General features: G+C 35.8%; 1 protein-coding gene across 3 annotated transcripts in view; it reads right to left on the bottom strand.

Moving 5' to 3' along the window:
* Rc3h2 (ring finger and CCCH-type domains 2) overlaps positions 1 to 16,313 on the bottom strand; it is a 59,017-nt gene continuing 42,704 nt past the window's right edge. Inside the window, exons 12-22 of one of the 3 annotated variants that reach the window (XR_008719339.1) lie at positions 15,544 to 15,977; positions 14,186 to 14,353; positions 11,416 to 11,562; positions 10,857 to 11,070; positions 10,221 to 10,305; positions 9,883 to 9,964; positions 9,661 to 9,795; positions 9,302 to 9,409; positions 9,054 to 9,202; positions 5,526 to 7,925; positions 1 to 5,097 (exon numbers count right to left, since the gene is read on the bottom strand). Coding sequence is in view for 2 of the 3 variants with exons in the window: in XM_055600223.1 (XP_055456198.1) it covers positions 7,730 to 7,925; positions 9,054 to 9,202; positions 9,302 to 9,409; positions 9,661 to 9,795; positions 9,883 to 9,964; positions 10,221 to 10,305; positions 10,857 to 11,070; positions 11,416 to 11,562; positions 14,186 to 14,353; positions 15,544 to 15,977 (1,718 nt within the window). In the remaining variant the exon portion in view is untranslated. Of the gene's footprint in view, positions 7,926 to 9,053; positions 9,203 to 9,301; positions 9,410 to 9,660; positions 9,796 to 9,882; positions 9,965 to 10,220; positions 10,306 to 10,856; positions 11,071 to 11,415; positions 11,563 to 14,185; positions 14,354 to 15,543; positions 15,978 to 16,313 lie in introns of all 3 variants that reach the window. The other 2 variants (XM_055600223.1, XM_055600224.1) reach the window with 2 other exon arrangements.

Genomic DNA, 16,313 nt, shown 5'->3' with positions numbered 1-16,313 from the left:
TTGTAATAGTAAAAAAAAAAATCGAAACAACTCAAATGCCTTTTAATGGATGATGGGTAAACAAACCATGGTATATTTATACCATAGTATACTACTCAGCAATATAAAGGAACACGCTATTAATACATGCAACAACTTGGAGAGCGTTCAAGGTACTTGTGCTGAATTGGGGGGAAAAGCCAATTTCAAAAGGTTACATATGGTATAATATCATTTATATAACATTGTCACCAAGAAAAAATTACAAAGATGAAGAACAGGGTTCAGAGAATATGGGAAGAAAAACAATGTGAATCTAAAGGCCTAAAAGAATGAATGAGAGGAAACAGATGTTATCTATCATAGCAATGGCCTTTCTGCAAACTTACACTTGAAAAAATTGCATAAGAACCATCTATATACCACACTGCGTGGGTGGGCATACACAGGTGAACAGATGTGAAACTGAAGTGTAAATAAGATCTATGGATTGCATATGATGTCAGTTTTTCTGGTTCTGATACTGTACTAGTTATGCAAGATAATATCATGGGACAAACTATGTTAAGGGTACATGGTAATGTCTGTACTTTCTGTAACTTCCTATGAATCTATAACTATTTCAAAATACAGATAAAAAAATACTCCATTCTCTTAGATATCTATCTTAAACTACACCTTTTATTACTGTCCATCTGACAATAACTGAGGTTGGATTTTGAGAAAAGACCTGGTCATATGGGTAATCCAAGCTATTCTGCATTTTGCTGTTTTGGTTTTCCTGTGTCTTGAGACAAGGTTTTTCTGTGTAATTCTGACTGTCCTGTCTGTAGACCAGATTGGCCTCAAACTCGGAGGTCCACCTGCCTCTGCTTCCCAAGTGCTGGGATAAAAGGTGTGCGCCATCCCCCTACCCCCGAGCCAAGCATGAAATTATTTCAACAGGTATTAGCCATAAATCTCTCTGAAATTTCATTTCTTTCATGAATGCTTCCTTTTCTTGCTGGATGTAAAGGTGTACACCTATGATCTCAACACTCAGTAGGATTCTAAGTTTGAGGCCAACCTGGGCTACAGAAGACTCTACCCCTGAAATAACTCCTATCCTCTGCCTAGTTTACCTCTGCATGTCTTTTCTTCCTTCTTATTCTCTGAAGTTACTCTGGCTTATTCAAGACTGCATGTAACAATTATGTCTATTCTCACAAAACAGGGTTTGTAATCTTTAAATTTCAGTCCCCTAATAATGTGGAGATGTCTAATGCACTTTTTTTTTTTTGCACAGCCAATCTGGTCAGTTAGTTGTTCTCCCCCATCCCTAATCTTCAAGCTCATTTCTTCCTTCACTCCTGCTTGGTCAGAGAGTTAACACTTCTTACCTACAGTGATGACCTGGTCTATCTCCAGTTACATCTTTTATATCACTGCCCAAGTATCCTTTCTAAAATCTCAAAGCATTCAGCTTAGGTAACTTCCAAGATTCTCTTATAGTCTCCTTAGTATGTTATTCAATGTTCATCTATCTCTTCCAGAAGTGTAAATTTGGGCATATTCTCAAAAGTATCTGCATCCCTTTTCTTCTCTGGAAATAATGAGAATGATGATCTACATTATAACACTTAAACACTATCTGGAGCATATTAAGTGCTCTGAGAATTGGCTGTTTATATTAGTACTCAGTGCAGTCCCATTTCTTTTTGTTTGTTTTTTGAGACAAGCTTTCTCTATGTAGTCTTAGCTGTCCTGGACTAGCCTTGTGGACCAGGGTGGCCTTAAATTCAGAGCAATCAACCTGCCTCTGCTCTCCTGAGTGCTGGGAAGAAAGGTGTGTGCTGCCACAAAGCCCCATTTCTTAATCACACTTTCCATTTAGGTGAAAATGAATCCAACTACCATCACCATTATCTGTTTGAGAGACAGAAAAACAACTGTCTGGCTCTATTACCTTCTGGTTATGAGATCTTGGAAAATTATATAACATCTTAAATATACAACAATTAAAACACAAAATAAGTGCAAAGGTGAAGTAGGTCAGGAAGATAATCTGCTACTAGTTTAAAAAGTTATGCAGGATTTAAAAGCCTAGCCAGATGTTGTCTCAAGAGAAGCACCTCATCTTTGCTCAACACAACTACAATCGGTCCCTTTGTGTGTAGCTCCCTGAGCTATTCAATCTGGTTTTTTTTTTTTTTTTTCCATTTCTACACTATGAGGCTCTAGGGAAATGGCTTGTTTCATTGACCTATATACAGTCTTAAAGACCAGCACAGACAGGGACTTATGACATTATCAGCTGGGTGAATACATAAAGGTACCATGGGGTCAATAAAAATGGTGCTGAGATTTAGGCCATCTTTTAGAGTTTCTTCTGAAGCCTACAAAACAACTTTCGTAACATATGACTTTGTCCTATTTATGCATCTGTCCCATCTGTAAGTTCAGTATTTTCTATTTTACACCATCTCCCATTTAGAAAATGCTCTATACTGAATGAAATGTCAGACACAACTAAGAAATATTTCAACCTCTTTAAGGTGATCAATTGAGTCCCTACTTAGGGAGTGTCCTTCCAGCTTTATTAAGATATATCAGGAAAATCAAGACAACTAAAACATATAATAAACTTGACATTGACACTAAGCAAACAACTTTTAAGGTGGACAAATAATTTTATTTTGTGCATGCAAATACATGTCAAGTACTGCAAACTTTTTCCATCAATTTTCTCTCAAACACTGAAAATCATGATGCTCTATTTTGTGAACAGCCAAAGCTAATATCTCTTCACTTCAGTGCTACAGCAAAAACACACAGAATTCACTCTTTGCTATTCACTACCATCACAACCCTCATTGTTCCACCTCTGCCCCCCCCATATACAGGCCTTATAAATCCTAGCTTTCCCCCATTTAATCCTATTCCTATAGCACAAAGGGAAACATTACAATTTGGAAATTCAAATTGAAATAAATGGAATAGAATTTATATTCCCATATATATTCCCCATTTCATTGTACAGAATTATTTTATAGTTTTAAATAGAAGCTGAGTATATGCCTTAAAAATGAGCATTAAATCCATCTTAGAGATGGTGCCTGCTTTTTACATGATGGGTGTACACCATCTTTAATTTCATTTACATTTCAATCGAACAATAGATTTGCAAAGAAAATGTCTAATACAGACGTAAAAATATTCACACTAAACTTCACAATCGGTTGTACAATTGACAAACAGGCCTCTTTTCCCAAACTTTCCAGCTAAGCAAATTTATAAAATGTAATCAATGCAACAAGAAAAAACATTTCTCTTTCACTTCCAGGGAAAAGAATATGCAATAAACAGTATAAATGCAGACGGCAGTTGCTGCAAGCTAACCACGATACTCCCAAGTGGCTGTACAGTGGGTATGTGCAGTACAAATAAAAGCCACATGTGTTGTATCACAACTACAGTATAATTGTTTGCCCAGCTAAGAGAATGCATGCACTTCCATGCCTTGGGTTATAAAGTGAGGCCTAATTCTTGACAGGTTGATGGAATATGTGCAAATGACCTTGGCTTTTGGCAGTACTAAGTGCAGCCAGTGTCTGGTTTCCACTGGTTTGGGGGATATTTATTAAATTTTTATGTAAGAGAAAAAAAATAATTGCCAGTTTCAGACTTGGGGGCATAATTCCCCTAGAATTAAAAATAAGTCTCCACTCAAATGTGGGGTGTTCTGATCTGTGGTTTGACTCCTTGTACTCCCTTGCCAGCAAAGGGATACAAAGAAACAGCTAGTGTAAAGGAGTTACTAGCAAACTTAATCTGTAGAAAAGGGGATGCTCCTTGAGCATGCTCATCTGTGTTCTGCTTGCAGAAGGGCCTCTTCTGTAGTAGGGGTTACCGTAGGTGATCCCATCAGTACTCTTGATTATGAAATCATGAGAACAGTTCTAAGACACTAAGACATAGCTGCAATGCAACTTTTCTCTTTAATGATTAGTTACCAATATTGGTGACAGTCTGCTCAGAAAACGACTCAAAGAAGCAAGGGAAGAAATACTCAGATTCACAACTGAGATCACACACTGAATCTGATTGTTACAAGTTCTATACCTGGCTAAAAAAGACAACATGGGCTTTACCACATCTAATTTTCAGAAATAGGGTAGACAGTTTTTAAACAAATTTTTCAAATGGTTAAATGATCCCACTTAAAAGTCCTATAAATTACTGCATTCTGTAATCTTCTGTACATAAAATCAGAATGTGCTTTGTAACTTAGCCTCAATTTGAAATCTGGGTCAAAGTGATTAGGATCCATACAAATGGGAAATTTTAGTTTTTGTATGAGGTTTCATTTAATTCTCTTACTATAAGAGTAAGTAGCTATGAAAGCAGAGAATCAGTGTCACTGGCCTAAAGAAGCAGAGAATAAGTGTCACTGGCCTAAAGAGCTACCTTTTCTTGAAAAATTACAATGTACAACTGTCTCCACATACACTGACTCGGTGCATGGCACTGAAGTAAGTCATGGTAGCAAAGGCAAGAGACTCTGATTTGTGTAGGTACCAACTTGAAGGAATAAACACAGAACTCTTAGAATTCGTAAAATGCAATGAGCCCACACAAGACTAATGATGTTATAATTCACAGCATCTGAATGCCACTCAGAATAGGAACTGGACTCAGAAAACTGGCAGAAAAAAAAAAAAAAAAAAAAAAAAAAAGGAAACCCACACCATTTTCCTGCTTTTCAGACTTCCAACTGCCTTTTTCTCATTAGACCACAGGCGACACAAGCAGTTTAGATACCAACATTCCAGATTTTTTCTTCTATTGTGTTGTAGCCTCTGATCCCAAATGTGTTCATCATAACGTCATTTTGATAAAAGGTCAAAGTAATGTTTGCCCCTAATTTAAAAAAAAGCCACATTCCAAGTCTGTTTGTACTATTTTCCTCTATGATATCAATAGGTACCATTTTGAAGAAAGGTCAGATGACTTGTTCTTTCTTCTAAAGTGGCAGAGATCCAATAGCCTTATTTCAAATTAAACTCACCAAAACAGACAGGAGGTTGTCACCACACAAAAGATGCAATATAGAATCTTGTCAACACAGAAACAATTCCTCTGTTGTTAGTGAGAAAGAGTAAACATTTGAGAATAGTAAGTTACTGTTTTATGGGATCATCTGCTGCAAGACAAGCATTGTTTAACTATAAATGTTTGAGACACACCAATAAGGTGGGCAGGTGTACACATACACTGATGAAATGTGGTTTACTGAACAAGTAGGCAAACACCTAAGCATCCCAACCCCTCCAGCAGAGCACAGCCACGTTCAAAATTTCAATTTTAAAATTAAAAAGATAAGGTTAAATACACAAGATCAATTTATGTAGTATATAATCACCCTCAGAAAGTGCTGAAGATGTTCGTGTAGTTCTGTTGCACGGAGGGTTCTTTCCCTGAGGGCACATAAGGAGCTCTCAACTGTTAATAGGTCTCTATTTTGTAACAAAATAGCAATTTTAAAATCTTAAAAAAAAATACATTACCTTCAACATGGAAGATCTCACTATTAAATATCCATGAAATAGACAGACTGGTTTACATAACCTTTTTGGAATTACAAACAGAAAAAAAGAAGTACATTGGAAGCATTTCAAATGTAATAAGCTCATATTTATAGAAAGGTTCTGATATAAATTATAACAATCATGTTCCTGTAATATCCTAGGCTAATTTATAATGTCAGAAATAAGTTAATGTAACATGGTTTAAAACTCTTGTTCCTCTTCATTTCAGGCTACAGAGTGAAATAAATAAAATGTCTTTGTAGGGATGGGGAGCACTGGCCATGGCAAAAAGGTACAGTACTAACCAAAGGAAACTAAGTCAAGGCTACTGTGCTGTTATGCTACAAACAAACATCTTCATACACTTAAGTATTAAATAAATGTGTAAGATCTTCCATACTGACACCAGAATATCAAAACTACCCCTTTGTTTCTCAGGTATTATTTACAACGTATCAGTCACCTTATGAGCATGTTCATTAAGACAGGTATCAAACACCAGTATTTACTCATTCCAATCAAGAAATTTCAGGGAAATGTCAACCCTCCCACCCCTGGAAATGTGCACAAAACTTTTATCAAAATCTTCTCTGATACAATGCTGTGGTTTTTGTAAAATAACTAAATAGCTCAGACGACCAATAACATGATCCTGTTTAAGCATCTTGCTAGCAGGAGAAGCCCTTACATACAGTACACCTGGTGAAAGATCAGCTTGGCTTAAAATATTCCAGTACAATTTTCAGAGTAAACAACTTCACAGAAGTTAATTAAAAAATAATAAAAGTCAAACTAATCTTAAAGAAACAGAGAAAGAACAAAAAGACAAACTATAAGATTACTACCAGGAAGGAATGCCAGCTTTTGTTTTCAAATGTTGACTGAAATTTAAGCTTCAAAAAAACACCACCCACAAAATCTGGGGCATGGCTGGTTGAGCATACTGCATACTTTCAGATGCCAAGTGAAAATTTCAGTCACATTATGGCAGAGCAAAAATTATTCATGTTTTTAAGAATGGGTAAAAGTTAGCCAATGTTCTACTACTACATGGTTCAAAGTCTTATCAACCTAACAGTCAGAAAACAAAGAAAATTAAACCCAACATGAAGTAACAATAAACAACACCTAACTAAAATAATGCAATGAACACCCAAATTAATTACTTTAAATTAAAGACCCAGCAATACCACCTTGTTAGTCAGTGCAAACGCTACATACAGGGTTTTCTCAAGAAAGCTGAAAGCACCTGATTCTTTTGCCAAGTCATCAGATTCAATAATGTACAGGCTTAAATCTGCATTTTAAAAAATTGCCATTACATTAGTGCATAATTTATCAAAATTGTAAAAACGATTCTGCATAACTTAGGAGAATTTAATATCTAGTACATCAGCTGAAAGACTTAGGCACTTGGTTATATTTTTAATTAATTACTTCAACAAGTAGCCTGTGTATAAATATTAACAAAGCAGAAACTATTCTTGAAAATGGAAAACTAAAAAAATTAAATGCTACAGATAAAAGCACTGCACCACACTTCTACATATAATGCAGTAAAGAAAGCTATTATATAACCCTGTAAAACTCTATGGTAAGAACATCTAACTCCACTCTTCAAAAAGAAAAGAAAAAAAAAAAAAGAAAAAGAAAAAAGGAAAAAAAGCACAAAAGAAAAAGAAAAATCCATGCAAAGTCCAATGAAAAAGATAAATAAAGCAGCTGGAATGAGATGGAAATTTCTTTCAGTGAAACATAAAATAGAAATAAGTTAGTTAATTAACTCTACTTTCACTAGATGTATCATTGTAGGATCCTGCTAGTTTAATAACTGAGTTGTTAATTTACTGTAGAAGCCATTTAAAATAGGAAATGGCTCAGTTACTGCACCGGATTGCTACAAACTCATAAAAAGCTGCTTGAAGCTTAAGTTAAATGTTGTCCAAATTCCAATAATTTCTGGAAAGTGAACGTTACCCTAGTAAAGTAAATTTTCTTTTTTTTTTTCATAATGCTAATGCAAGAGGGCTTGAAGTATCAAAGAGTCCACAGGAAATGGATGCCCCCAGTAATATCTTTTTTTTTTAAAAAAAATATACATTATATAATATATATTATATATATAAAAAGCTAGTGTAAATGCTTCCATGGTGTGGTCACAAATTTGAAAGATGAGCCTCCTTTCAGCTGTTAACCATCTTCCCATTTGCAATAGGTTTTAAAAAGTCGTTTTTATCTTCGGACATAACGTGAGTTTTCAGAATGAGGTTGCCAACACTGACAGATGTGGTGATAGGGAGGCAGCTTGCACTGCTAATAGACACTGGGAGTGGCTGGCTAAAGCAAGATGTTACCGGTAGAATTGTTTTTTGCTCCTCCCTGCGAGAAAATAAATGATATTGAAAGTAAATTAACTTTAAGTGTAAATATATATATATATATATATACACGTTACCATACATGTTCTCTAAATGCTATTTCAAACTCTAAGCCCACAGAAAAAGCCTATCTTCTTTATGAAGATATGTATTAAATGAGGGATAGATGGCTAGGTGGGTAAGAGCACTAGCTGCTTTCCCAGAGGACCTGGATTCAATTCCCAGCACCACATAGCAGTTCACAATTGTCTGTAACTCCAATCCCAGGAGATACAAAGCTCTCTGGTCTCCACGGGCATAAGGCTCGCACATGGTGCACAGACATACACGCAGGTAAAACACCCATAAACATAAAAATTAAATAACTTTTTCAAGTATTAGAAGTCACTAAAAAGGTCATATTTTCCAAATTTATGATACATATACCGATTTGATGACATATAAATTACCAAATTTAAGCCCAGGAGCAAACCTTTGGCAGAAATTATACAAAATGGCAATATAATAGCCAAGAAAACCGTATCATTATTTTTAAAACAAGAAACATTTAGCCTAGGTTTTCTTTTATGTGTATCACATGTGTTCAATGTCCTTGGAGGTCACAAGAGGGAATAGGATCCCCTGAAACAAAAGTTACAGATGATTGTGAGCCACCATGTGGGTGCTGGGAACTAAACCTGGGTCCTTGGCAAAAGCAACAAGTGATCTTAACTCCTAAGCCATCTCTCCAGGCCCTTAGAGTTTATTTTTGAGATATGGTCTTGCTATGGACTCTGTGACAGCCTAAAATGAACAAGGAACAGATTTATCCATGCCTCCCAAGTGTTAAAATTATAGTTATGTTAATCTAGGATTTAATTTTCCATCATGTGATCTACAAGTTTGGACATACTAAAGAAATATAATCTGATGCTAGAGACAAGAGAACTTTCATCCCAACAAATAGTTAAGTTTTGGTTTTAAAATAAACTGCTTTACTAGTTCAACTTTCCAAAAATACAGACTGACCAAATCATTACTTTATTAGATATGGTTTCTCCCTAATAGCAAAAAGGCAAATCTAACACTACATCTAGCTAAGTATTTACACCCTATGGCCCCTGATTATGAAGGTCTCTCTAACACTCACAGAATCACATGGTCTTCACCTAAACTCTGTCTCTTCTGCTTTACTGAGTCCTTTTGGTGATGCTGGACTGCATGACCATTTTCCACTGCTGTTCCATTCAGCAACTGATCGTTTTGAGAACCGATACCAAGTTGTATGTCTAGGATTTCCTGAAAAAATAAAATGTTAATTCTTCAATATGACAGTATTTTATGCGTTTAAATTTGCAACAGAACAAAGCCACCTGATTATCTAATTGTGGCACTTACTTCAATTTGTTCACTTTGTCCATCAGGTTCATCAGTATCAAGTGCTGAAAGCTCTAACTCAATATCTCTATCGGGCTTCGTATCTACTGTGTCTTCTGTATAATCATTCTGTAACAAAAGATATTAAATTTATACCTGCAGAACCTCTTTTAAATTAAAATGGAACCCATAATGATACAGCTAAAAATTTCTACCTATATCAGTTCAGAAATCTGAGATTATATATTTATTTCTATTCAAAGTTTTAAAACGTAATCAATAATTCATTAGACCAAAGCATTAAGAAACCATAAACTCCAACACACAACTGCAGAAAGCCAAGACATTGAGCATGAACCCAAGAGGTTCAGTTTCCTTACCTCTCCATTTCTCAGTTCAATTTCCTTGCTGAGAAGATTTAAAGTAAGGTGACGGCCTTCATCCAGGGAATTCCACTTCTGCTGCATGGCCAGAGCATTAGCCTCCCTCTGAAGAAGTAATGAGTTACTCTTGGCCTCCAAGAAGAGAGAGAAAAACATATGCTTAGCTTTCAATTTTTATTATACTTTTAAAAAAATCAAAGATAAATAAACAGAGCTTACCTGCTGAAGCTCAATGCTCAAAAGGTCTCCAGTACTGGAATGCTTTCTATGGCCAGATAAATCTGTAACAATGAATCTGTCCCTTTAAAAAAAATTATGTTTACTGAAGTTAAAGTGAGATATAAATCAATTAAAGCATTAATAACTACATGTTTTATAACTATCAACAATGAATGTTGTTTTAGTTATTATTCCAAATATAAAATTTGCTTCAGATATTTTTAACGCAGCTCAAACTAGCAAGGCTTATTCCATAGACAACCGATAGTGATTTCAGTATTTTAAGATGCATGTAAGTTTGAGAGTAAAGCAGCTTAAGGAAATGAGAGCAGAGTTACCTTTCAATATAGTGTGCTGATGATGTGGCTTCACTGCCATATGAACTCCACCTTGAATCGACAGCATTGACATAAGGGACATAATCTGTAGGGAACACAAAGAAACAATCAGAGGAAAAGAAAATAAGACAGACATGGTGGTACACATCTGTAACTCCAGCACTAAGGAGGCTGAGGCAGGAAGACTGCCACAAGTTTGAGGCCAGCTGGGATATAGAATGAGACCCTGTCTCAAAAAAATAAAAAGACAAAAGAAATTTTTGTTTTTATTTTTTGAGACAGGGTTTCTCTGTGTAGCCATGGCTGTCTTGGACTCACTTTGTAGACCAGGCTGGCCTTGTACTCACAGAGATCTGCCTGCCTCTGCCTCCCCAAGTGCTAAGATTACAGGCATACACCTTTGCCTGTTGAAATTTTAAAAATCAGTACATATATAAAAATATATATTTGGAAAATGGCTGCACATTTTTCCCCACTAGCCAAAGGTTCTGTTTAAGCCACTGCATTCTCAGTTTAATATGTGGAGTTCTCATGTTATTGCAGTTATTAAATGGAATGCCTTCCATCTCACAGGAGTAAGGCAGGAATAAGAAGAACATGAAAAAAAAATTCTTTGGTATTAATAAAATGGATTACCTGATACACTGATGGGCTTAGTTGCACTTCCTTGGGAAGCAGTGGCCTGGACTGGATCTGTTGTATGGTAACCTGTTCGGGAGGATCGGGAAATTGCACCCCATTTTGAGATAATGGGTCCATCACTAAAGGGAATAATAGGGTCTTCTTCTTTTGTCCTTCTCTGAGTTTCAAATAAATGCACTCTTCTCTTCACATCCCCACTGTCCAGGTCCTGAGTAAACCAAAAAATACAAGTGAAAAAGCTGCTGGTGATTACTGTAGCTAACATAAAGTATGTTCTAAAAGGACACATGATTAGAATTAGTCATTTCTGTCAATTGCATACTAACTTTAGTTCTCAATGGTATATAACAACTATATTAAACTACCAAACTATGATAAATAATTGAAATGTTACATAAAATTTATTCTGTTTAAAAAAATTTCCCTACTACTTATAGGTAAGTTATAGAGCCAGAATATAAAAGGCTAAAAGTATTCACTCTAAAATTTGAGACATCAACATTATCTTTCATACCTCCAAAGCCCCCCTTTCCCCAATCAAGCAAAATCATACCATTAGCACAGCATTTGAATTAGCAATTACGTCTTTGGGCTCTGAATCAATGGCATTAATACAAGAGCCTATGGTGCCACAAGACCAAGGAGAATAATGGGAAAGATGGTCTTCCTCAAATTTTGTGCCACTCACACTCTCAGAGAACTGTTTTAAAAAAGGAAAAAAGGAGAAATTAGTATGACACCTAATTTTACAAGCTTGTAACTAACACGGAGTAATTATTATACAATTAAAGTATCACATAGTTAATAATAACCATCATTTGGTAGTCTAAGAACTGCATGGAGCTCAAGGTCAACTGGGCAATATACTGAGTTCCACTCCAGCCTGGCTGTGTGGAGCAAAACTCCTCGCAAAAGAATGAAACAAATAAATAACAGATTGGCTCTAAGCAATAATATTCATATAATAGAAAACAGCACACCTTTCCTCCTTTTTCTTATCAGTTATTTATTCTACACCTTCTTTCACTTTTGCCCTTGTAAATGATCTTTAATTTTTTTTTAAATGCTTAAATTTCATTTTAGTTATTTAGTGTGTATGAACACATGTGTGTGATGTGTGGGTAGAAGCCACAAGACAACCTGTGGGAGTTGCTTCTCTCCCTCTACCACGTGGGTCCCAGGAATCAAGCTAAAGGTATCAGGCTCTGCAGCAAGCACTCCTACTTCCTAAGCTGCCTTACTGTCCTGTAAGTGCTCTTATAAAATTCCTGACCAATACTATAAAAATCAATTAACAATGACACGTTATCATAGTATGTCATGTTTTAAAAACAATGAGGAAAAGATAAACTTAAGACAAAGCACAATTCATGTCTTAAAGCAGTCTGTAAATCTCTTGAGAAAAAAAATGTAGCATATCAAGAAACATAATTAATAAATCATACAGTATTAAATAACAAATGGAATTCACAGGCAGCTCTGAAGGAAAAAAACAGATATGAAAGGAAATACAAGGTAATTAGTAATATTACCAAGACACTAAAGTTTTAATTAAATTTAGTTTATTTATTATAGAGATAGGAAAACCGAGAAACAAAAAAATCAAATATTTTGTCCTCAGTAATGCTATTTGTCAATGGCAGATCTTATTTCTTAAAGTATATTCTATAAAATAATAAAAATATATCACCCTATAAAAATGGTATCTCTATCAATCATTGCCACTGTTTACTTCTTTTGAGGCAGTCTCAGTTTAGTAAGGTGAATATGAATAGGTTAAAAATGCAATGTTTTATAACATACTCATGAACAGAAATATGTATCTAATATGGGTGTTCTAGCTTACATCTGCACATCTTACAACTTACATTACTATAAATCTGAGACTATCCTGAACTACTTAGCAAAACACTGTCTAAACAAACAAGATTAGGGGATGTAGAAATGGCTCAGCAGCTGAGTGTGCATGCTGCTATCCTAGAGTACTTGAGCCTGGTTCTAGCATGCACATTGCACAGCTGACAACATCCTCTAACTCCAATTCCAGGGAATCCAATACCCTCTTCTGGCCTCTGTGGGCACATGTATACATGGTATATACTCACATAAACACAAAGATACACATTGATATAAAAGTAAATCATAAAAACAAACAGAAAAACCAAACCCAAACAGAACAAAACCCATCAAATTAAATTAAAAATAAATGTGTATGTATGTATAGCTAAAACTATGCCAAAACAATCCAGTGGCAAAAAGTACAAAGGAAACAAATTTGACCAAGCTGATAATTAGGGAAGTGATATAATTATATGCAACTTATTATGAGTCTTTACAATTTTGTATGTCTGACACTTTTCATAATAAGAAAGATTTTAAAAACTGTTTTGTTTTTTGTACCAGAAACACTAAGGGCCAGGAATAAATCAGAGAGAGTATGTGTGTTAAAATATTTTTCTCCAGACAGGTTGCGGTGGCATACACCTTTAATCCCGGCACTTGGGAGCAAAGGTGGATCTCTATGAGTTCTAGGCCAGCCTGGTCTACAAAGAGAGTTCCAGGACAGCCAGGGCTACACCGAAAAACCCTGTCTCAAAAACAAAACAAAACCAACCCCCCCACAAAAGAACGATTTTCCCCCTGTAAATATATTGTATTTAGAGAATAAAATACATACACACACAAAACATACAACAAAAGAGAACAGAAATCATCTTGTCATAGACTTGTTTTGTATTAACAAACAATAATTAACAAGAATATTAATAGCAGAAATAATGCTGCAGGCATTTCTACACTTTTTGAGAAACAGAAATTATTAGGATTCAAATTCCAGGTATTTATAAGCTGAAAAATCCTGGGCAAATTACAACCGCCTTGGGTATTAACCTATAAAATAGGGACAATACTTGCCCTCTACAGTTTTTGTGAGAATTAAATAAAAATATCATTTTAAAAAAGTAGCTGCTAGATATATGGTAGGTATCTTATTTTGAAGTATGCACCAACTGGATGTTAGGGTGAAGCTCAGTGGTAGAGGATGTGAAAGGCTCTGGGTTTAGACCTAGCCCAAAACCAAACAGCCAAGAAACATAACAATAAAATATAAAGTTTTAAGTCTACTGCTGCAAAGCTTTGGAAATCCTGTAAAGGATTCTTGTCTTGAGACTCTCCTAACACCTAGCCATAGTTTACACACCAACTGTTTACTGAACTAAATTCAACTCCATACAAAACCATTACAAACTATCTAACTAGTTAACATTAGTTAAAGTCAGCTGTTTGACCACTCATGATCAATAAGTGGTTAGAACCTTTCTTACATCGGTTCGGAAGTCTACACTGAATAGAGGAGAAGGTGGTGTTGGTGACTGTGCTGCCACAGGAAGAGTTGAAGAGACAGGTGCTTTCTGGGTATGGTACTGTGCCCACTGATCTGGCTTTCTTCTTAACTGTTCCTCACAACTAGTCTTCAAATGACCACAAGGTTCCTAAAAGGGATAAAAGAAAGATATCTTGTTCACCTGTATGGTGACAAATAAATTTAACATTATTATTCTATGAGAATAATGTAAAAAGTTTGATCTTGTACACACACACACACACAGAGAGAGAGAGAGAGAGAGAGAGAGAGAAAGAAAGAGAGCAGAGACACTGCCTTAGCATCTAGTGTTTTCTCCATATACTCAAAGAAAAAGGTTAACATACTCAGCTAAAGTGAAAGTTTTGGTTTCTTTAAAAACTTAGTTATGTAAATATGTTTTTTGTTGTAATCCCAAATGTGGGATGTAGGAAAGTCTTTAGTTTATCCACAGCTGGTAACAGCCTAGTGAGAGGGTGCATGATACTTGTCAGCTGAAAACTGCCTCCTAGTGTGTGTGTGGGGGGGAGGGGGGAGCATAGTTTTTGCCAGTTGGAAAACATCCTATTCAGACTCTGATAGGGTATAAATAGGAGAGAGAGAGACAGAGACAGAGAATGCTGTCCAAATGCTCCTAGAGAAAAACAGTCCAGAGAATGCTTTGAGGAGGCTGCTGCTGATTGGTTCTGCTGCTGCTGTTTGGTGGAACTGCTGGAATCCTGAGTGGAATCATCCCAAGGAACTAAGTCTAAAGAGGTGTATATCCCCTGTCCCTATTAACCATCTTTCTCCTATCTAGGGTGAGGGGATTGAAGGGAGATAGAGGTGTTTAAAAACCCCCAATAAAGTAGGTTTAAAAAAAAAAAATCAAAGCCTACATTCAGCTGATGTCAAATAAAATGTGAGCACTCACTTTTCTAGTTTAGAAGTCTGTATACATGTGAAGCTACTTAAAAGAGGCCTTGCTTATCCTTGTATCTTCAGGCTTGTTTTTAAACTTTTGTATCAGTTCCTAATTGAACATAACAATGTTTGAACACTGCTATGTATACCAAATCTAGTTCCCAGAGCTTTGTGGGTTTTGTTTTTTGTTTTCTTAATCTCATCAAACAGTCTTAAAAGTAGGCACTACTTTTATTTCACTCAAATAGATGAAAGAAAAGAACAAAAAACAAAAAGAACAACAAAAATATGAGCCATACAAAGGTCAAGTAATTTCTCTAAATCACACAGTTAATAAGAACCTGTCTGGTTTGACTCAAGACACAAAGATCTCAACTAACACATGATAGCAACATTTCTATTTTCAACATCACTTACCCTTGGTAAAGGCACAGTTGTCCTTGGCTCATTTGGTGGTTGACAAGCCACTGAATAATATCCATCTAATGAGTTATATCTTTCCCGTAAAGATGTCTGATAGACAGACGAGTGCATAACATCCATTGGAGGTAAAGAATTGCTTCTAATAATGTCATCTCGTTGGTACATAGCTGGGCGCCAGATACGCCTGCTGTCATACACAGGAGCATACATTCCAGAGGGTACTGGGGGAACTGGTCCATACTGCTGCGGAGGAGGAGGTTGGTAAGGAGAAGAATTCATTCGATCTCGAGGGGAAAATGTACTGTAATGATCAGCATATGGCATGGAGGCAGGTGGGAGGGAGGACTCTGGAACATTACTGGACCTCACAAATCGAGGAACACAGGGAGTCACACCAGCTGGTACCGTTGGAGGTGGTGGGTAGTATCCTTGAAAAATGGAAAGAGAAATATTCAATATAACATCTTAGTAAAAACCAACATTTTATAATGGTTTTAAATCCAAAGCAGCCATGAATGTAAGCAAAATATAATTAGCACTGATCTTTACAAACTGTATTATTGTCAAGACACCATTATATTAATATCAACATTCAACACTGTTAAAACTATTCTTTAAAATCAAACTACAGAGCTGCTGGCAGATGGCAGACTAATTTAGTGAATCTTTTGCATGTTTCTAAATAAGTAATTAGTTGTATCACTGACTCTAACGAAGCACTTTGGGTTCAGAGTTGAAAGATCTCTTTCAGGATTTATTTTATT

The sequence above is a fragment of the Psammomys obesus genome, unplaced genomic scaffold (assembly GCF_907164565.1).
Source record: "Psammomys obesus unplaced genomic scaffold, mPsaObe1.curated_primary_1811, whole genome shotgun sequence".
Classification (NCBI taxonomy): Eukaryota; Metazoa; Chordata; class Mammalia; order Rodentia; family Muridae; genus Psammomys; species Psammomys obesus.
Note: the sequence above shows the minus strand (reverse complement) of the source record. Positions and strands in the feature narration are given on the sequence as shown.